The sequence below is a fragment of the Trichogramma pretiosum genome, unplaced genomic scaffold (assembly GCF_000599845.2).
Source record: "Trichogramma pretiosum strain Unisexual culture from Peru unplaced genomic scaffold, Tpre_2.0 scaffold106, whole genome shotgun sequence".
NCBI lineage: Eukaryota > Metazoa > Arthropoda > Insecta > Hymenoptera > Trichogrammatidae > Trichogramma > Trichogramma pretiosum.
This window is the reverse complement of record NW_019641619.1, coordinates 293,343-313,733: the sequence shown is the minus strand read 5'-3', so window position 1 is coordinate 313,733 and position 20,391 is coordinate 293,343. Positions and strand designations below refer to the sequence as shown.

At 41.1% G+C, this 20,391-nt stretch overlaps 3 protein-coding genes across 4 annotated transcripts; 2 read left to right on the top strand and 1 right to left on the bottom strand.

Annotated features, from left to right (window-relative positions):
- Positions 1-1,377: 1,377 nt before the first annotated feature.
- Positions 1,378-8,193, top strand: LOC106657046 (ADP,ATP carrier protein 2). The gene is made up of 4 exons (XM_014378294.2): positions 1,378-1,687; positions 5,217-5,478; positions 5,558-5,792; positions 5,885-8,193. Exons 1-4 carry the CDS (start codon positions 1,525-1,527, stop codon positions 6,125-6,127), a joined length of 903 nt encoding a protein of 300 aa, XP_014233780.1. The 5' UTR covers positions 1,378-1,524; the 3' UTR covers positions 6,128-8,193.
- Positions 8,194-8,320: 127 nt separating this feature from the next.
- LOC106657047 (vesicle transport protein GOT1B) lies at positions 8,321-10,090 on the bottom strand. 2 transcript variants are annotated; one of them, XM_023458797.1, is made up of 4 exons: positions 9,997-10,090; positions 9,161-9,252; positions 8,908-9,086; positions 8,321-8,799 (listed from the first exon to the last, which is right to left on the bottom strand). In XM_023458797.1, the coding sequence occupies exons 1-4, from the start codon at positions 10,007-10,009 to the stop codon at positions 8,673-8,675; spliced, it is 411 nt and encodes a 136-aa protein (XP_023314565.1). In that variant the 5' UTR covers positions 10,010-10,090; the 3' UTR covers positions 8,321-8,672. The 2 variants fall into 2 exon arrangements, with proteins under 2 accessions (XP_023314565.1, XP_014233781.1); XM_014378295.2 differs by lacking the exon at positions 9,997-10,090 and adding an exon at positions 9,372-9,783.
- An 84-nt stretch (positions 10,091-10,174) lies between these two features.
- On the top strand, positions 10,175-19,560 carry LOC106657044 (cathepsin L1-like). The gene is made up of 5 exons (XM_014378290.2): positions 10,175-10,456; positions 12,553-12,705; positions 12,790-13,005; positions 13,091-13,502; positions 19,176-19,560. The coding sequence occupies exons 1-5, from the start codon at positions 10,289-10,291 to the stop codon at positions 19,382-19,384; spliced, it is 1,158 nt and encodes a 385-aa protein (XP_014233776.1). The 5' UTR covers positions 10,175-10,288; the 3' UTR covers positions 19,385-19,560.
- The last annotated feature ends 831 nt before the right edge of the window (positions 19,561-20,391 follow it).

Below are 20,391 nucleotides of genomic sequence, written 5' to 3'. Positions count from 1 at the left end.
GCAATTGCACCGGTGTGAGTGCAGCAGCGAAAACTTACGAATCTTCACAATTCCCAAATGGAAATCGAGAGTCTCATTTGTAATACAAAAAGTTGAAAAATGACGTCTATAAGCGGAGGCTGCTTTTACCTGTCAAAGACTCGATCATAGATATACACAAAAAATATATAGGGTGCTGACTCCGCAGCCGTGGTGATCGCGGCGACGGTCACGATCGCGATTTCTCACGCGCGTACAGCGGCCCTGACTTAGCCCGCGAATTTTACGCGCCAACCATGAGTTTTGAGAGCGACCCGCGCCTCGAATGAGTCGCGTTTGCACTGCAGCCACTGCTACCGCCACAGAAAAGTTTCAATGTAATGCTGTATCATCGCTTTTTCGTATTTTGTTCGTGTATACACGAGGCTCTTTCATGCCTTCTCGCGCCTGCCCGAGTTAGTATAGAATTCGAAGCACCGCGAGAGAGAGAGAGAGAGCCGGCAACGCCGCTTTTGCACGTCGCGATTTGCCTCGTTCGTAGAGTATTTGTCGGTCTTGATATGTGTACGGATTTTGTCGGCTAAAATTTGAATTATATATCATTGACACCTTGAGATGCAAATGCGATGTGAATGGAACTCTCGACGCGTCGTGTTGTCGACGAAACTCCGAATCGAGACTTTACTCTACACGATCTATTTTAGCCCAAGACTGCACCCAAAAAAAAAAAAAATCATCGCGAGCTTGATTAGAGTCGTCGATTCGCGCGCGAAAATCGATTTCGCGCAATTATCGTAAAAGCTCCTCGATGAAATAAGCTCCAGCGAAAATTGAACGTTTTCAACTCCAGCAAATTCAAATTAGTAGCGATTAGCAAATATAACTAGCTAGTGACTAGATTCAGCCGCTTCAATTTCCCTATAAAGTATATTCTCACATGGAACAGCACCGGATGTAACGGTGATCGTTGTCGTTTCATATATCTATAGCCAAGCGCCTGAATTTAAAATCACGATACTGGCCGGTTGTTATACATATAAAACAATAGACAAACGACGACGACAAGTAGTAGCGGCGACGTCTATAGACACTTTATTGGCATTTAATCATTATTATGAAAGTAGAAGAAAAAATGGAAGAAGGGATCGAGTGCCTAGATTCAAAAAACATATAGTGCAGACACTATACATAGTTAAAACACTGCGCTGCACGTATATGCTGCTGCTTATAGCCGTGCAGTACTGTACAGTTGGGAAAAACCACGTGATAGTTGCGCGCGCGCGCGCGCGCGCCGCTCGGCGTTTCTCCGTCTCGTTTCCACTCGTTTGGGTGCGCGCGCGCAGCCGCCTGGGCTATTCTTAGCGGACTGCTTCTGGGGCCTAGCTCTCGCAGCTTGATACGTCGCTCTCTCACTCGTCGTCCGGCGCGCGTCCGTATCAGGAGTCACTACCAAGTTAACACCTCCAATTTCCTTATAACTCTCGTTTGTTAACCAAACCCCCGTCTTAAAAAAAACTAGTAAAAGTTCAAAAAACCAAACACAAAATGTCTGGACTCGCTGATCCCGTGGCTTTTGCCAAAGATTTCATCGCCGGTGGTGTCTCGGCAGCCATCTCCAAGACGGCCGTCGCCCCCATCGAGCGCGTCAAGCTGCTCCTCCAGGTACAGCACATCTCCAAGCAAATCCCCGAAGATCAGCGTTACAAGGGTAAGTACCGTCAATGATCGATCGTTGCTATTTTAAAGTACCTCGAACGGATAGAATTCGCGAGTTCCATCGGTGTGCCCCTCGTGCACGAGTGTATGCTGTGTCCGTGTGTGCCACGCACGCTGCTGTGTCCGCGTCTCCTCTTTCTCTCTCTCTCCGCCTCTGTCTTGCTCGCGCGTTCCGCCGCGACCCGGGCGTGTTGTAATGATGTGCGCATAATGTACGTCGATGTCGTTGGAAATTCGCTCGTGACAGCTTGACACGTGTAGCTGGAAAACATTCGCGAGGCTGAAAACGGTTGGGAAAAGCGCGAGGACGTCGTCGAGACCGTTACATAACCGTTGCTCAATCTCGATCTCGCCGTCTCTCTCCTGCCTCGCGCCTCTCGTCTAATACTCGAGGCTTTCGCGAGAGAATCCACTCTTGCTTTTCACTCGACTTTCTCCAAGTCATGGGACAAATCGAAGGGAAATCGTCGTGTCTGGCCAAGGTCATATGGCCTCTCGTCGTCATCGGGCGGTTATGACCTAGATGATAATGAGCACACGCGCGCGCGCTCGTATATTCAGCCGTGTCAGGCCGATTACTCGTTACTTCTACTGCCGCTTAACGAACTTTTTCAAACGTCGATCTTCCGAAAAAGTCAATCCTCAAAGGTTCTTACTCAATAATGGAATGTTCGAGGCATCAGGGGCAAAGTAGTAGCAGTGCACGATATAGATATAATCTTCGAGCATGCAGCCACGCGTGCTTCGTGCCACTGTGCCCTCCGCGCGATCGATGACGGTGCGGTCCAACATGGCGGACGCCTTGTGCTGTGCTGCTGCTGCTACACACGCTGAGCTCAATGTGCTACGGCGCCTTCTAATAACTTTCTCTAATTCGAACGTTACTCTCTTCTTTCGAATTTCGTTTCGAATTTTCGTATGCCTCGAACGCGTTGACACCTGCGTACGTAACCGTCAAAGCCGAACGAATTGTCGTTACCTCGCACGATCGTCGTTGACCAGATGCGAGATAGTCATTGAGAAGTTGAAAACTTTTTACGCTCGCTTACACGCGTACGTAATGCTCGTACGTGTGCTTGCTTTACCTCGAGGGGTTGACATTGAATTGACAATGTAAAAATAGCTGGCATACGCGAGCGGCGCGTGTCTGTGCGAGCTGTCTGTGTGCGTGTGTACGCGAGAAACCGAAATAAATATAATTTTCTCTGTTATGTGTGCGCCTTCTAAAGAAGCATTAGAGCTCGTGATATAATGTAAGCCCTTTTATGCAATCAAAAAAGTACATGTCTGTCTCTCTCTCGGCTTCAACCGTTCGAGAGCTGCTGCTACTGCTTCTGGTTTTTCCTCGTGCTACCTTACACATTACGGGCTATCATGTGACACGAACTTCACGTGATTTTTCGATTGACAATCTCTCCTCGATAATTAATTAGGCTTTTTTACGAGTGGGCGGTACAACATTTGAACACACACATCGTCTTCCCGTGTTAAATCAATTGATACTCGTGATATTATTTCTACCTCGTGCAAGTGTCACACTCGCGAAGTAAAAAAAATATTCTTCTATCCGTCGTCGTCTCTCTCATTCCTCTCTCTCTCTCTCTCATGCCAATAAGGTTAGGTCAATCGTTTTAAAGTCGTCGTCGTCTGTGTGTGCATGTGTTACGTGATGGATTCTTCTTTTTTAAAACTTCAGGCGTCTCTCTCTCTCTCTTCTGCTTTATAATGCAGAGCAGCGGCGCGTCGTCGTCTCCATCTCGAAATTCTAATGAATCATATTATTGGCCGCCGATTCCGAACACCGCGTCTATATGTTTGCATATTGTTTAATGAAATTGGAGCACCTACTTCGGCCGCATTCGTTCGTGTGTGCTGTATATGTGTCTGCCCGTAATCTCTCGCTTACACACGTACACTCGTTCAGCACGAGGCATTGATTCTTCGTTTTTCCGTCTCTGTTTAGAGTATAAAATATCTCTCGTATTTTCTACGTACGAGCGACGACGACACCTCATTGATAAAACTACCATACAAAGCTCCAATTATCTAAATCGATAATAAAGTATAATTTTTATCGTTCTCGTCTGAGCGCGCGCAGCGAATTATAAAACTTGAAAATCATTGACACCGTTTGCTCTTATCTATCTATATATTTTACCTGTACACATTAAATCAAAGGGTTAATTTGCTCCCTTCTCATCAAATTTTTTTTATAAATGACCAATTACTTCCGCTTCTGCTTCGGCTCTTTAATTATTTTTACGCATGTCAAAGCTCCACACACACACACACACACACATGATTATGGATCAATGAGTCGTATGTATGTGTGTTGGTCGCTTTTCTGCACTTCATGCACGCGGGCGGTTACATGGTCTAGGCTTACGTAGTGCTGCTGCTACGATGGCGATGATTGGGTTAGACCGTGACCTTGGCTAGCTATACTACTGGCGGTTGGCTACTTCGCGCACGCGCAGACGACGAACTTTAATATCATCTTGTGTTCTCGATATGTGTGTTGGTGCACTAGAGTGCGTTAATTGCTCGAGTATGCAGGTGCATCGTTCCAAGATCATACAATTTGGCCGGTTTCCAGGGCCTCGTCGGGGGTCTCCGATGATAATGTCATCTATGAATTCGATCGATTACGAAAAAGTGATCGAGAGCAGCCGAGCCCGATTGAGAAGGAATGTGCGCAGGGATGAACCGCGAGGAAATCGGTCGATCGACAGATACGATATATGTATCTACCTGTCGTTCGTTATGCAACTGTATAAACCGCATCTAAAAGAGAGACAGAGTCGAATTTATTTTAAAGTCTCAAAACTCCTTGAAGACGTCTCAATGCTGAACCGTCGCTGACTGTGTAGATGAAAATTTCATACGCAAACACGCGAAGCTCGTGTAATTTTGTTATAAAAAAAAAAGAAAAAAAAAGAAAAGAAACGATTTGACGTCTTTCCGATCTCGCACGAGCTTATCGCGAATCTTGATCTGCGCAACGACAAGACGACGACAATCTTCGCGTCGCGCTGATAATGGAAAGACTACGACGCGTGTAAATGCGTGTATTCAGACCTCGATGATTTATGCAATACTCGATCAAACAGTAGTAAAGAACAATCAATTTGCGTGTAATAATTACGACGAGAGAAAGTGATCCTCGATAGATCGATCGAGCGTGAAATTAATGAAACGTCGCGAGAAAAAAAATCATTTGCTCGGCAAACTCCTCGTATATGAATGTGTGACTGTAAGTGAGTTCGCGAGCATGTGTGTGTTAGCTGCTGCAAGCGTTGGAATGACGTCACGGAGAGGAGGAGACGTATGTGTACATGCGTCACAGTTATAAACGAAATGAAATGCATCGGGTGAAAAACGACGCGTTGCGGTACAAAAAAAATAAGGGAGAAGAAATTTCACATTCTTCTCGCGGATAATTTGAATCATGTAATATGCTCAACTATTATCCAACATTTAAACGTCGACTAATAAACATTTTTTTCTTGTTTGGTAAATAGGTATGGTCGATTGCTTCGTCCGTATCCCCAAGGAACAGGGTTTCACCAGCTTCTGGCGCGGTAACTTCGCCAACGTCATCCGTTACTTCCCAACCCAGGCTTTGAACTTCGCCTTCAAGGACAAGTACAAGCAGGTCTTCCTTGGTGGAGTCGACAAGAACACCCAGTTCGGCCGTTACTTCTTGGGTAACTTGGCATCTGGTGGTGCCGCCGGTGCTACCTCTCTGTGCTTTGTCTACCCACTTGACTTTGCCAGAACCAGGTAAGAGATCACGTTCAATATTGTAACATTACTATTCGTTCCAAACGAGATTGCTGACGAATTATTTTTCTCGAAACAGATTGGCAGCTGATGTCGGCAAAGCCGGAGCTGAGCGTGAGTTCACTGGTCTTGGAAACTGCTTGACCAAGATCTTCAAGTCTGACGGTCTCGGAGGTCTCTACAAGGGCTTCGGTGTATCCGTCCAGGGTATCATCATCTACCGTGCCGCTTACTTCGGTTTCTATGACACAGCCCGTGGCATGCTCCCAGACCCCAAGAAGACTCCATTCCTCATTTCGTGGGGTATCGCGCAGGTAATTATCTCTCTCAAGCCATTCTCTTGAGCTGTTAACTCTTTGACAAGAACCGCCAATACTCACCACACTTTTTTCCTTCTGTCTTGCAGGTCGTTACTACCGTCGCTGGTATCGTCTCTTATCCATTCGATACGGTGCGTAGGCGTATGATGATGCAGTCTGGCCGCGCCAAGGGCGACATCTTGTACAAGAGCACACTCCACTGCTGGAAGACGATCGCCGCCACCGAAGGTACGGGGGCATTCTTCAAGGGTGCCTTCTCCAACGTACTCCGTGGTACCGGTGGTGCTCTTGTGCTCGTACTCTATGACGAGATCAAGAAAGTTCTGTAAATTCATCAAATCGCACTCAACAATCAAGCAACAACAACAGCTAAAAAACAACAACAACAACAACATAATGAACAACTACAACATCTACTAAACAATATTATTACAACAGAAAATACAGTTCTCTAGGAAATAAAATTATAAAAACGTTGTGTAGAGGTGCGAAGAATTTGAAGTCAACGCGATCATGACTTTTTGCAACAACTTTTTCGTATTAAAAGGAAAAAAAAATAGAAAAAAACGGTCTGAACGCGTCACATTCTGTACTTTTACTGACGGTCTTATATATAAATGTATAAAAGTTTAAAATAATTATATAAAATCGATGCGAAAAAAACTGCCCCACCCACATTTGATTTTCATTTGCGTGACTCATCAAAATATAATTCCAAAACCCTGACGTAAAAATACCTCTTTCAAAACACATTCACTATCTCCGGTTAATTAACTGTGTAAACTAAACTAACGAAATAAAATACAGAAAAAAATATTAAACAAAACCAAAAAAAAAAATGTCGAAAAAATTATCTAAAAAAAAGCAAGCTTTTCGAAAAGCCAAAAAAAAAAGATTAATTAAGGCATTCACACACTCGCTCGTACTAGGAAAAAATTTCATTAAATGAACACACACACTCGCGGGTGTTGTTGAAAACTCATCAAACGAAATTATTAACCGGTGAGCGAGGATTATGTAATGTTCTTACGTTTACGGTAGCGAACGGTAAAATGTTCACCAAAAAATTTTCAACAAACAATCCTCTATCATGTTAGACATCGTGAACCTCGGCATTGAATTATTACCGGATTCAGTATTCATTCATCAAAAAGCGCTACCAAGTTTCGACATCACTTATCCTCCTTGCCAATTCGTTCGACTTCTATAAGCTATTCCTTTCTGACAGCATACGTAATTATGTGCGCACGGTATAATAAACACTAGAATTGATTTATTAATTATTTTAGTAAATCAGTTAGGCACATCCCAATGTAAAAGAAAAATAGAAAAGTACAGGTAGCGAGGAAAAATTTTCCGTCGACGTTGAACGCGTTTCAGCGTTCGTTAACGTTTGCGGATTATTGAAAAAAAATTTTCCTCGCGGCTCTTTTCTTTTTTTCTTGTATTAAATCAATTAATGAGATAATCACGTCGCTATTTAATTTGTTCAGATCGAATTGAACGAGCGCCGCGCGTTCGCCCAATCGATCTTCCCGTTCGATCGCGTCGTGTATTATCCGCATAATTATATTCTAGTTGAATTTTCATTGCGTGCACAGGGGTCAATAGTTGAGAGAATAAAAAAAAACTTAACATCTGCAAATCGAACAATTGCATGCGCATTATTTAATAATTATTAAGACAATGTGTGTCGCACACACAATGTTTTGAATTATAAAAAAATAGCAAAAAATTAATTATGCGAGCGAGAGAAAATAGTCGATGAAAAATATTATAATGACAAAAATGGACGCGCGACAAACAAGATCAAACCATATAATTACATTTATGACTCTTTCAAGTAAAAAAAGAAAACACTATGAAAACGAAGAAAATTTCAAAACAGACGAATGAAAAGGGTATAATGAAATAAATGTGGATCAACGGAACGACGATGGCGGGGCGCGTAGACATGGGCCGTCCCCGCCCTTATATTGTTACAAACATCTTCAACAAAATGATATAAGATAAACTCTGTTTTTTCGGCCCATTGTAGATAATTGATTAAAAAAGAAAAAAATTTTAAAAATGATTGCTTGGGATTGCGCATGTATGCGGGATGTGTGTACGCGCGCGTGTGCGTTTTGTATCATATATGATTCACACGCTCGATTGTGCTGCATCTCAAATTGGCGCAGATATGTGACAAAAGCCTGGATTTCGCTGAATAATAACACGCAATTTTTCGAAGGAAAAGATTTTTTTGTGCGAGACAACCATTCTATACGTGTATGAGATAACGGAAGAATGCGCGAACTCATGCAGACTAAATAAATGTATGCATCTAATCTGTTCATGTTAGGATGTATGCAGGAATGACAGATCAATAAAAAGCGAAATTAAAACAAAATAATTACTTTGAATTTTCTCATTTTATCCTTTTTACCTTTACTCAGCATTACTATGTATAAAACCATTTCACTCAATTGATTCCATTGGTAGGGGTAGATCAACCTTTTTTTAATTGATAACAAAACAAATTTACTTTCATATAATTGTAATCAATATATTTCAGTCATAAGTTATCTTGGAATGACAATTAGGCATGTAGCTGTTTCATGCATCAAATAATGATGCACTCGAGAAACATTCAAATAGTTTACAAAAATGAATTGCTTACACAATATAACACTTATCCTATATGTATAATTATCACCAAAAGCGATGATACTTGAAAATCTAGAAAAAATCTCCCATTAAACTTACACACTCATTTACATAGTTTTTCAACCAAGGCATGAAGATTATAAGAAACAAATCCATTGGGACAAGTACTTATGAAGACAAAATGTGTATTTACAATTGAATTGTGGCACAATGGGAACAATCGGGTCAGACTCTGGTTCGGTTCGAGTCTCCAGCTATCATGTCCAAAATTCTGCTAAGACCAGGCATATTTAAAAAAGTGCCAAGAACTGGAACTCTTCTCAAGAAGTTGATCGCTACTGGCAAAAATCCACTGTAAATGAAAAATTTTCAGCGATCAACAATTCAATCTTGTTTTGATTTAAAAATTGCATTATTTTCCTTGTGTATTAAAAATTGTTAAAACGAGTAAACAATGTACCTGAAGAGAACAAAAAAGCCGTACACCTCGAATAACATTCCTATGAGTGGCCAACCAAAGAGTACAATCGCTATTCCTCCCAGGAATGCAATACTACCTCTGAACTTGTGTCTTTGAAAGAAAAAGAAGAAAGTTCTCTTTGGTCCGATCACGCACCCAAGACCAGATATGAAAAGGATCTGCGAAGAAGAAAAACAGCATGTAATGATATGCGTGATGGCCATTGGATTGCAATGATAGTTGATGATTTTACATTTCCTATGGCTAAGAGTCCCTTATCGAAGAACAGTAATATGCCAAGAAAGAGAAACGATATTCCAAATCCTGCCAGGCCAACGCCGATCTCTGAAAAAATGTATAAAATAACTCTCGATCACTGATGCACTTTGACATCGTTGCAAAAAAGTTGTCACGATAATGCTAATATCAATGACACTTGTGTGTATAAGAAAACGTCTACCCACTCTGTGTATCCGTAATTTCGAACATATTGACAGATTATAGTCCGCCGCACGGCACTACGATTAAACAAATTACAACTCTTTGATCCCAATTTTCAGTCTCGACTTTTCGAAATGACAACAACAGCTGCGCTGGTCTGTCTTTCCTTTTTTAAAAATGCTTTGACGCGCTTGACGATGATGATGATGTGCTGTGCTGCTGCTGTGTATATAACAACAGTGCGACGAATCTAACCTCATTCCACGTCAGCCTCATTCGTCGTCGCGGTCTAGCAGACGGGCTTACTACAGGCGGGCCACGCCGCGAAATATCTCCGACTACTACATCAAGTGGCAAAATTGTTGCATCGAGTCATGGCGTGCATAAGTAGCCATAGGGGCGCAATGCGCATTTATCTTCGCGCACTCCCCTATATATTATGCACGCCGCAGTTGTGAACGAATCATTTTGTATTCTGCATTAGAAATTCGAATTTAATGTTCAGCAAAGTCTCGACTATTTTTACAATCATCGCGAGATAGCGGTAAACCATAACCGATCGCAATGAAAACAAAATCAAAAAATAACCGTTTAACCGGTTTAATCTGCTTCGATCGATCGCAAACGATTTCCTGTACACGTACTTACCGAATACACACATCTCGCGCCTTGCACAGTGGCACTAGACATGCGAGATAGGCGTATAATATTTGATCACGATACGAGGCACGTTGTGGGCTACGCGCGCGCCGCACACACACAAACGATCGAACGGGGAGATAAACGGTGCCGAGTCTTCTCTCTTCTAATAAAATCGTTATAATGTAATCCGTCTCTCTCGTGTACGCGTCGTGCGGTGTGCCCCGTCGAGTGTGCCGATTTTCGTAGCCGAAGATCGTCGATCGATTTTTTGCGCGTGTAGTCGACTTTTTTTTTAGTCATGTATCGGAGATTTATTTTTCTGGGAGTCGTCGTAGTTCCGACGTTGATGATGATTTCACGAGTCTCGGCGTCTCCGACTGCTGTTCAGGAAACGACTACTGCGATAACGATTTCTGCGGTTTCTTCCGAAAATGTCATTTCCGATGAAGTTTGGAACGATTTCAAAGTAAGAGCACAATCAGACACTCGTTCATTTTTAATTTTATCCGCTGTAGATTATTTTAATGCTTTTCACCAATGAGTAATTGGTCGGTAGCACCGATCGCGCGCGCGCGCGCCGCATATAGCCTAAATAAAGAGTGCCTAGCTGCGCACTAATGCCTCGCTTTTATATATATAAATAGAGTTCTCAATTGAAGCTGATATAAAGTGACACATCGTATATGAGTGTTTCTGACTAACTTTTAAAATTGCACGTACTGATGTGTAAGTCAGGTAATTTACCATGCACAGTTCTGAAATTTTATCAGGGTCTTTAAGAAGACTTGAGAGATCTACACTTTTATTTTTGAGCGTTTTGGTGGCCCGTCCTTTTTGTATCGCACGTTTGAAAATCGATTTTACTCTTGAGTCAAAAAACGTACTGCGAATAAAATAAATTTTCGATAGCTTCTTAAAAAATGGACTATTAACCAAATGATCTGAAATTATCATGTTACCTTCCTTTATTCACATACTTTAGAAAAATTTGTGACCTGAACTTGATCCTCCTAAATTGGAAATTTCCCAGAATGTTTTCCGCGCGTACTGGATTATTTGAACTTTTAGCTTTTTTTATACATTTTCATTTTTTACAATGGACTATTGTTTTTTTTTATATCTGTATACATGTTTAAAAAGGGCTGGAAAAGACGAACAAAATGAGCCCAACCAGAACTCTGTCCCTTATTTAATAAGAATTGTACGCTGGATTGAACATTCGATAATCCTGCGTTAATCACTTAAAAATTTTTGAAAAAAATTTTTTTTTCATGAAATTTTTTTCTACTATGAATAAATTAATTAATTTATAAAAAAAATTTTTTTCATGGGAAATTTATAAACAATTTTTATAAAAAATTTTTTTTTTCATGAAAAATTTTTATAAATATATTTTTTTTCATGAAAAATTTTTTTCTTATCATGAATAAATAAATTATTCAACAAATAATTTTTTTTCACACACTTTCTTTTTTTATTTAAAAAATTTTGCTATATCATCAAGGGCAAGGCCGTAAAAAAAAAATTTTACATTTAATTCATTTATAATGACTACGCAATTCGCCTACGTAGATAATTATGTGCGGGATGATATAAGTAATGTCACATGAAAACACATGAAAGAAAAAGGGGTTTTTTCGCTTCAAAAAGTGCATAAGGAAACTTGAAAAAATCCAAAGAAATTTAAGGTCATGTTTTTCAATGCATAAAACAGAGAAAAAAATTTTCGAGTTTGATATTGGCTCGTATCGCCGTATATAAATTTTCCAAATTTTTAATTATTTTATCTGAAGGCCTGAAGCCCTCGAAAAATCTGAAGAAATTCAAGGTGCTTAGTTTTGTTGATATGTACTATTATGAATTTTTTCAGATTTTTTAATTACTTCAGGGCTTCAGAATGAATATAAATAAAGAATGGACGTTTATAGGGGTGGAGGGGGTAGGAGGGGGGGATGGGGAGTAAAATTTTGGCTTTAGGATTTTTTTACCATGTACTATAACATATCAAAAGCGCATCTAGATCGGTGTCATTCGAAAATTTGAAGAAGTTTTATTTTGACCCACATTTAAATCGGGTTTCCCAAATGGACTATGGAGGAAAATAAAGCCCAAAGTTATTTTTGGGATTCTTTGTTGATAATATTCAAGAAAAATTCATTCCGGATACTGTGCCGCTAAATTTTTCATCAAAAATTTTTTTAGGCGTTATTTTAAAAGTTAGTCAGAATCACTCATATGTGAAACGCAAGCCGCGATCGATCTATATCAAACTCCTTTTTTTTTAAGCATTTATGAACAAACTGCCGACTCCGCAATTATTTTCTTTTTATTTTTTCTCATTCCATGATAAAAACGCGACGTATCAGCTGAAAATCCTGCGTAAATGCTCGGAGTGAGTAATTTCACGAAGAAAACAAGTGCATCGAGCTCTTATTTGACAATTTATCTTTCGCTGTGTTCTATGTTTAAATATGATTCACGCGACGCACTCGACTTTGTTGACCTTTTTTAATTCAGATCGGTATTGTACACTTATTTCCGGGTGTTTGTGAATTATTCTAGCAACGATACAACAAAACGTACTCCAGCGAGCTGGAGGAGAAATCGAGAAGATCGATACTGGCCGATAACAAGCGAGAGATCGACGAGCACAATGCCAAGTACCGAAAGGGCGAGCTCAGCTTTGGACTCAAGATCAATCAATTTGGCGATTTGGTAATTATATCATACCGACTTTGTTGAACGAGTTACGAATGTATTGGACCGGAAAATGATGCCGATTTTTGATGTAACATCTAGACGTTCGCCGAGTACAAGGCGCACATGCGCTCGGACAACGCGACGACGGTCGAACCCGACATCAAGCGACCATTGGTCGGACTCAAGTACAACGCGACGTCGTTCGGCCCGGACTGGGAGTCGGCCGTCGGCAACAGCGTCGATTGGCGGCCCTTCGCCGTGACGCCGGTGCAGAATCAAGGCCTCGACTGCGGCTCCTGTTGGGCTTTCGCGGCCGTGAGTTGGAACGAATTAAGCACATTGCTATCATAGAAAACAAAAAAAAAAAAAAAAATTATAAAGATCGTCGTGTAATGTATAGGCTGGAGCTTTGGAGGGCCAGTACTACGTGCAGACCGGCGAACTGACGCAGCTGAGCGCCCAGACGCTCCTCGACTGCACCACGGTCTACGGCAACTCGGGCTGTCGCGGCGGCAGCGCCACCCTGTCCTATCAGTACGTCGTGCTGGATCGTCGCGCGGAGGGCCTCGAGACGGCCGAGGCTCGGCCGTACTTGGGCCACTCGGAGGACTGTCCGCCCGAGGCCAGGGTCAATTTCACCACCAACGCGACCACGACGATGACAACGACGACCAAAGAGGAAACGGTCGCGGACACCCAACCGAGCTACGTCCTCGTGCCGGAGGTGTATTTGAGACACGCGGTGGCGACCGCGGGCCCCATCGCCTCGGCCATCGACGCGCTGCACAACAGCTTCAGGTTCTATTCCGAAGGTACGATTAAATTAATATAAATAAATGTAACTCTGCCCTCAGAGACGTGCTCGTTACGTCAATGATGGCCCGATGAAACGAAAAATGACCATTTGAAATTTTTTTGAAGATACAGTTATATTATGAATATTAAACGGCTATAAAATAACAATTTAATGGTTTCAAAAAATGTAGATCAGTTGACTATACCGCTTATAAAGCGACACCACTTTGAGCTTCCGACACTAGATGGCGACTACCTTTAAACTGTAAATCTGCAAGTGGCTAATTCAAAATAATAATATAAGTTGAAGCTCAATTTCAGATTTTTGTGAAAATTTTTTTGCAACCGTTGTTAGCTCCATAGAGTCCCTTGTAATATTTAAAGGGAATAGGTCCATGAGAATCATCAAGCAAGCAATATAGACACGATGTCAAATAAAATTGTTACGTACATTAAGTGAGGTATAGGCATAATCCATTTTAAAAAGCATGCAGCTTATCTATTTGTAATTATTTTCTCAAGTTCTCCGTATGACAGTTCTATCCTCAAAGCAGAACGAAAGCCCTCTTCTCTGCAAAGGAATTTGAAATGCATCAGTCCACAGTGACCTATCTGCATTGTCATGAAGCTCTGTCTCTCTTGCTCTGCGCAAGCGCGTACGCCGTACAAGTGAAAGTCCAGCGAGTTTCAAGTCGCCTCTGCCCATAGCTCTCATAGTAGCTTCGACCATGTGTTTTTTACTCTCTTTATAGATTATAAATTGTAGGTTATAGATCATAGTGCATGTCTAAAGTCGGTACAAATTGCAACGTCGCAGTGTGAGCAGCAAAGTCTCATATACTTTAGCGAGTGATTTTTAAAAGAAATAATCAGTGTTTGTGCGTCGTGTATTAGTGTTCGAATTATATAATGTCTTCGTCGAATAACATATTCGGCGAAAGGTGCCAAGGTGGAGTTGACGCAGTCGACAAACACGTAGAGCATCCAAAATTAGAAAAATTGAAGAGGTTACCTGAAGCTTTCTTTTGGATGTTTGAAAACCATCGAAACTTACTTGTCCATGAATTTCGACTCTTAATAAAAGATTGGAAGGAACAACTTCCAAATCTTCGCGTTATTTTTACAGAGCAAGAGATGGATTGGATTATCATGGAGTGCATCAAAAGTTTTGATCTGCATCAAGAAATGTTTGAGTTCGTTATTCGTAGCGGCTACAAAGACGAACCCGACTTGGACGAAGACGGTAAGCCACTGTTCCGTCGTACCACAGCAGTACACCAGATAGACGAATGCAACTCGAGGAAAAGCGTAGTGTTGATAAAATTATTCGCAATTTACGACAAATTCCACGCAAATTATACCGACGAGTCAGGCTACACACATTTCTACATAGCCTGCAAGTATGGCCTGGACGACGTGGCGAAGAAATTTCTCGAGCTCGGGCAGGATCCCAATTGCCTCGTACCAGAAACAGGTGATTCGATGCTGTACTTTGTTGCAGCTACAAACTGCGGGTATCCTAGAGAACCGATTATGCAATTGCTGCTGAAATATGGCGCCGATCCGAATCAGACCAACAAGGACGGACGGACTCCTTTACACGTTATTTGTCAAAATCGCAGGAATACTACTCACTCCATGATCTCGATGCTACTCGAGAGCGTCGACCAAGTCCAGCAGACGGTGCTGATCGACGCCCAAGATAAATGGGGTGACACACCGTTGCATTTGGCTCTGAAGAACGGCAATAATGAACAGACTGTCCAAGAGCTGCTGAGACGAGGTGCGAGTCCAAATTTGGCCAATGCGAAAGGACAGACTCCTCTGCACGTCATTTGCCAGAGCGACTGGAAAATTTACTTGTTACGGCAATTCTTCGAGTTCATCGACGAGTTCGAGAAGACGGTGCAGATCGATGCCCAGGACAACGAGGGCAACACACCGTTGCACTTAGCTATTTCGTGCGGAGATGCGACGATGGTCGAGTCGCTGCTGAGACGAGGCGCCGATCCCTGTTTGGCCAATGCGGAAGGACTGCCACCTCTGCATCTCATTGCCACGAGAGACGTCAACGGCGACATGATTAGGATGTTTTTAAGTACGCACAGAGAAGGGCAGCGGATGGTGGAGATCGACGCCCGGGACGATTCGGGCCGAACAGCGCTGGAATGGGCCGCGGCGAGTTGTTTGCCGATGGCCGTCAAGAGTCTTCTGGATCGTGGCGCCGACCTGTCCGGCTTCGTTTTTCCGACCCCGAGTCACTCTGATAGGTACTGGGGCAAGAATCGTCAGGGTAACAATAATCTTGGCAGAGATTGTTCTGTATTTAAACTGACTGCTGCAACTGGCCTGCTGGCCACCGTCGAGCTGCTCGAGACGCGAGGCTACGAAATGGGCCGAGACGACGCCCTGAAGCTCATGGGATTTTTCGACAAGTACGGATTGTACGAAAGTACGGATTTTTCTACCACTAAGGATGTCGATGATTTGGTCCATGCATTATTCGAAGAGATGGCGAAAAATCCTACGTATATGGACGACTACAAGTCCGCAAGCTCGTACAAATTGCGTAAGATCCCCCGCAAGTCTATGGAGGCTTGTTATTCGCGCCTGTGCGAAAAAGTATTGGCGAAATTTTTCTGCGACTGGGCCCTGGATCCTTTTATGCAATTGATACATTACCGACTGCCTACCGAGTGCTCTGAAAGGATCATCCGTACTCTGAGGAACAAGGATTTGTTTAACATTTGTCTGGCGGCTGCGGGTCGAAGCTCGCGACAATAATCATGCTTGCCATCATTTTTTCTATGTACGATGTTGCTTTATCAAGTAAATAAATATACATATAAAAAATGAGGTTTAATTTTTCTATTGACAATCACAAGATCATAATTCTCTTCTCATCGGCGATTCTATTTGGCTATCAACTCATCAATAATGCATTGGAATCGATATTTATATGTACAGTAGACTAGTTCAGTTTGAAAAAAAATTTTTAATACTGGTAGCACTGGCAGAATCCTTTAGTTTTAGTTAAACTAAAAACATGAATTTTCCTATTCATTGCAGGATTGCTAGGTGCCCTGGCTAGGCTATTTTTGAAATTGAAACAGGTGATGCAAAAATTTGACAGCATCGCTAAATAAGATTATTTATAGAATTTGTCACAAATCATTTGCACACAAAGGCCATCTTAATGTACAATTAAATGCAGTACATAATGGGAGCGAATCCTTCGAATGCGTTACCTTTCACAAGTCATTTGGACACAAGAGTGTACTGAAAAGGCACATTAATGCAGTACATATAGAAAGCAAACTTTTCGAATGTGAGATTTATTTAGATTACGCTGCAATATTTTAAAGAATCTTCTGATTTCTTAAAGAACAATAAAATATATCAAACTTTTATTGATTTTGTCGTAATTGTGAAAAACCTTTTATTCATCTTTTTTTGAAATAGAAACAATGAAAATTTGCTACTCTGAGTCATTTTAAGCGAAAGCTTTTTGTCAATACATTGAAAGCTGTTTCAAAAAATAACAATAAAATCGATTGATAATTATTCATTTAATTCGGTTTATTTCAGATCTTCGTGCACATTTTCATTAAAACCGGCGACGTATCTCGAATTACATTCGTGTACTGTCTCGAACTGACCGTTTGAAATAAACGTGCATATCTGTTGTCAAATTCTGAAATAATCCGGGGAGTCTCTTTCAAATCTAACTTGTACTATCGATACGAGCACTCGGAGATGAGGCACGATTTTTCGTTTCACATGATCAATTGTTTGAAAAGTGTTCGAGTTATACAATTATATTTACTTTGCCACTTGCAGATTTACACATGGGGTATACTCGCCATCTATTGTTGGAGAATTAAAGTGATATTACCCGTGTTGAAAGTGTTTCAAAACTGGTCTAATTTTTTTTTCTTTTCTTAATAGTTTTTTGCATATTTTTCAAATGATTTGAAACTGCAATTTTCTTCAGTTCACTTAAAATGCGCTTAATATTTAATAGGGCGGAACGAAAAAACACTTTTGACGCCGATCGCTTTGTAATAGTATTTTATCGAAAGTTTAAGATAAAAAAAGAGAAAAGCCGCGAGCTGGGCGCGAACAAATGATGTCTTCAGGTGGCGCATGAAGCCTGAAGTTTGAAATTCGTAAAAACAATATCTTTATGCTTCAGTATGAAATCGTTACCAAATTTTTCTGCACTGGATTGGCCGATTGGGCTGAAAGTTTCAGGGCTTGTTTTACATGTTGAAAGGAGTTTCTCTGTAAAATTTTAGCCCTCTAGGTGCCTTAGAAGCAAAGATATAGTCATAGGAAGGTTGAAAAATTACGTTACATTAATTTTTTTTTGTTCTTTTTCCATCTTCACACAGCTGTACGTTGCGTAATTTTGCTGCTATTAAAACGAACGAGTAACCAATTTCTTCGTCTTTTAAAGGCCTTTTCAACCATATAAATTTGTATAGTGTTTTTTAAATTTTTACTGAAGTTACAGTATAAAACGTCCAACATTTTGTGTCGCGCTCGAAACTACAATTGTTATTTTTTTTTCTGTTTCTTAAAAGTTACACATTCTAGACAAACTTGAACCCCAATGATAGTTATATGGCCTTAAAGAGCATAAAATTTCCTTTAATTTGGTGTATTTAAAAACTCTCTAGGTCCTCTAGAACCAAAGATACAGCTGTTTGAAGTTTTACCAAAAATGAAAGTACTGAATCTGTGAATCTATCATAGGCCAGATATGGTATGATCATCACACAATCGAATCTTACATTTTCAGTAAAACTTCAAACAGCTGTATCTTTGGTTCTAGAGGACCTAGAGAGTTTTTAAATACACCAAATTAAAGGAAATTTTATGCTCTTTAAGGCCATATAACTATCATTGGGGTTCAAGTTTGTCTAGAATGTGTAACTTTTAAGAAACAGAAAAAAAAATAACAATTGTAGTTTCGAGCGCGACACAAAATGTTGGACGTTTTATACTGTAACTTCAGTAAAAATTTAAAAAACACTATACAAATTTATATGGTTGAAAAGGCCTTTAAAAGACGAAGAAATTGGTTACTCGTTCGTTTTAATAGCAGCAAAATTACGCAACGTACAGCTGTGTGAAGATGGAAAAAGAACAAAAAAAAATTAATGTAACGTAATTTTTCAACCTTCCTATGACTATATCTTTGCTTCTAAGGCACCTAGAGGGCTAAAATTTTACAGAGAAACTCCTTTCAACATGTAAAACAAGCCCTGAAACTTTCAGCCCAATCGGCCAATCCAGTGCAGAAAAATTTGGTAACGATTTCATACTGAAGCATAAAGATATTGTTTTTACGAATTTCAAACTTCAGGCTTCATGCGCCACCTGAAGACATCATTTGTTCGCGCCCAGCTCGCGGCTTTTCTCTTTTTTTATCTTAAACTTTCGATAAAATACTATTACAAAGCGATCGGCGTCAAAAGTGTTTTTTCGTTCCGCCCTAATATTTATATCATAATTTTAACAGAAAAATCGCCAAAAGCAAAAAATGAATGATAATGCATTTCCAAAATGTTTCAATGATCATGTTTTGGTCATTAGGCACTTATTTCCGTGTATTTTCTGAAAATTCAGTACAATTTTTCTCTCTCGCGGTTTCCTCTTATCATTTTTTTCCTTCACTATCGCAGGAGTATTCTTCGAGTCGGAGTGCACCGAAGCCCTCGATCACGCCGTGCTGATCGTCGGCTACGGCAGCGATCCCAGACACGGCGACTACTGGCTCGTGAAGAACAGCTGGGGCACCGCCTGGGGCGAGTCGGGCTACTTCAGGATCAAGCGCGACGACAAGAACCACTGCGGCATAGCGACCGAGGCCACTTATCCGCTGGTCGGTTGAACCCCGCGATCGTACATTGCCATATATCATTTTTGATATTTTTGATATTTCATTAACTGTTTATTTATTTTTGGATGCTCTATATGTAAATATTATGTTTAGTATATGAATATTGATCAACGTGATGAACCGTTGGAAGCCAAATAAAAAACGAGAATTGTATATCCGAGACATAACAACGAGAATCCACACCTCCCATATCTATGTGCCTATACATATACAATGCGGGCCATTTATTGCTCGACGTTGTGTATATCAAAGTTTATTAAAAGCTCCGTACGACCGAGACTGCCGTAGCATATAGAGGGATATCGTTTTTCCTCCAACGAGTCGCGGCTGACACACGAAGCGGGAGATGATACGAGGCCATGCGTAAAAAATAACACAACGATCTCCGCGCCGAGTCATACGACCAGAGAAGAGTATATCATATAGTTGCGGTGAATTTTTTTTGCTCAGCGTGCGTGTGTGGACCGCCGCGATCTTTCGAGGCACGTGATTGTGCGCTTCGTCAAGACGAAGCTTATTGCTATTATTAATTTTTTTCTTCCACGATGATGTATGCGCGTCTTCGTATTAATAAGCTCGGCGGCGAAGATTACGATATTTGTTGCGGGAAGTGTCTCCGATCGGACTATGGCCTGTTTATCGGCTTGTGCGCGTTGATGCAATTCGTAAGAAAAATTATGAATACGCCACGCGCGAGACTATCGCCGATCGTTAGCTTTCTGCGCCGTTAAGTCCAAGTCTACGTGCACTCGTGACATGTATTCGTGTCAACGCACTGCACGTGACACATCTCGAAATTGGCTTCGATTTAAATGGACCATTACAAACGGACTGTATTAACCCATGACCCAGCGAATGACCAATTTTGTGACTATTTTTCTCTGTAATAGAGAATTTGGAAAAAAATCAACGGTAAGTCCGGAGTCTTTAGCTTTGTCAGAGCTCCGTGTTCGAGAATTGCGGTAAACGAAAGTTGTATTATGGAAATTTGAAAGAAA

Bases quoted from the DNA above. Each gene is read 5' to 3' on its own strand.
- LOC106657046 (XM_014378294.2), top strand. From the start codon at position 1,525: ATGTCTGGACTCGCTGATCCCGTGGCTTTTGCCAAAGATTTCATCGCC. The intron at 1,688-5,216 runs GTAAGTACCGTC...TTTGGTAAATAG, and splicing joins CGAAGATCAGCGTTACAAGG to GTATGGTCGATTGCTTCGTC. The intron at 5,793-5,884 runs GTAATTATCTCT...TCTGTCTTGCAG, and splicing joins TTTCGTGGGGTATCGCGCAG to GTCGTTACTACCGTCGCTGG.
- LOC106657047 (XM_014378295.2), bottom strand. From the start codon at position 9,396: ATGTTCGAAATTACGGATACACAGA. The intron at 9,253-9,371 runs GTGGGTAGACGT...ACATTTTTTCAG, and splicing joins CGAAATTACGGATACACAGA to AGATCGGCGTTGGCCTGGCA. The intron at 8,800-8,907 runs GTACATTGTTTA...TTTCATTTACAG, and splicing joins GGCTTTTTTGTTCTCTTCAG to TGGATTTTTGCCAGTAGCGA.
- LOC106657044 (XM_014378290.2), top strand. From the start codon at position 10,289: ATGTATCGGAGATTTATTTTTCTGGGAGTCGTCGTAGTTCCGACGTTG. The intron at 10,457-12,552 runs GTAAGAGCACAA...GAATTATTCTAG, and splicing joins AAGTTTGGAACGATTTCAAA to CAACGATACAACAAAACGTA. The intron at 13,503-19,175 runs GTACGATTAAAT...TCACTATCGCAG, and splicing joins CTTCAGGTTCTATTCCGAAG to GAGTATTCTTCGAGTCGGAG.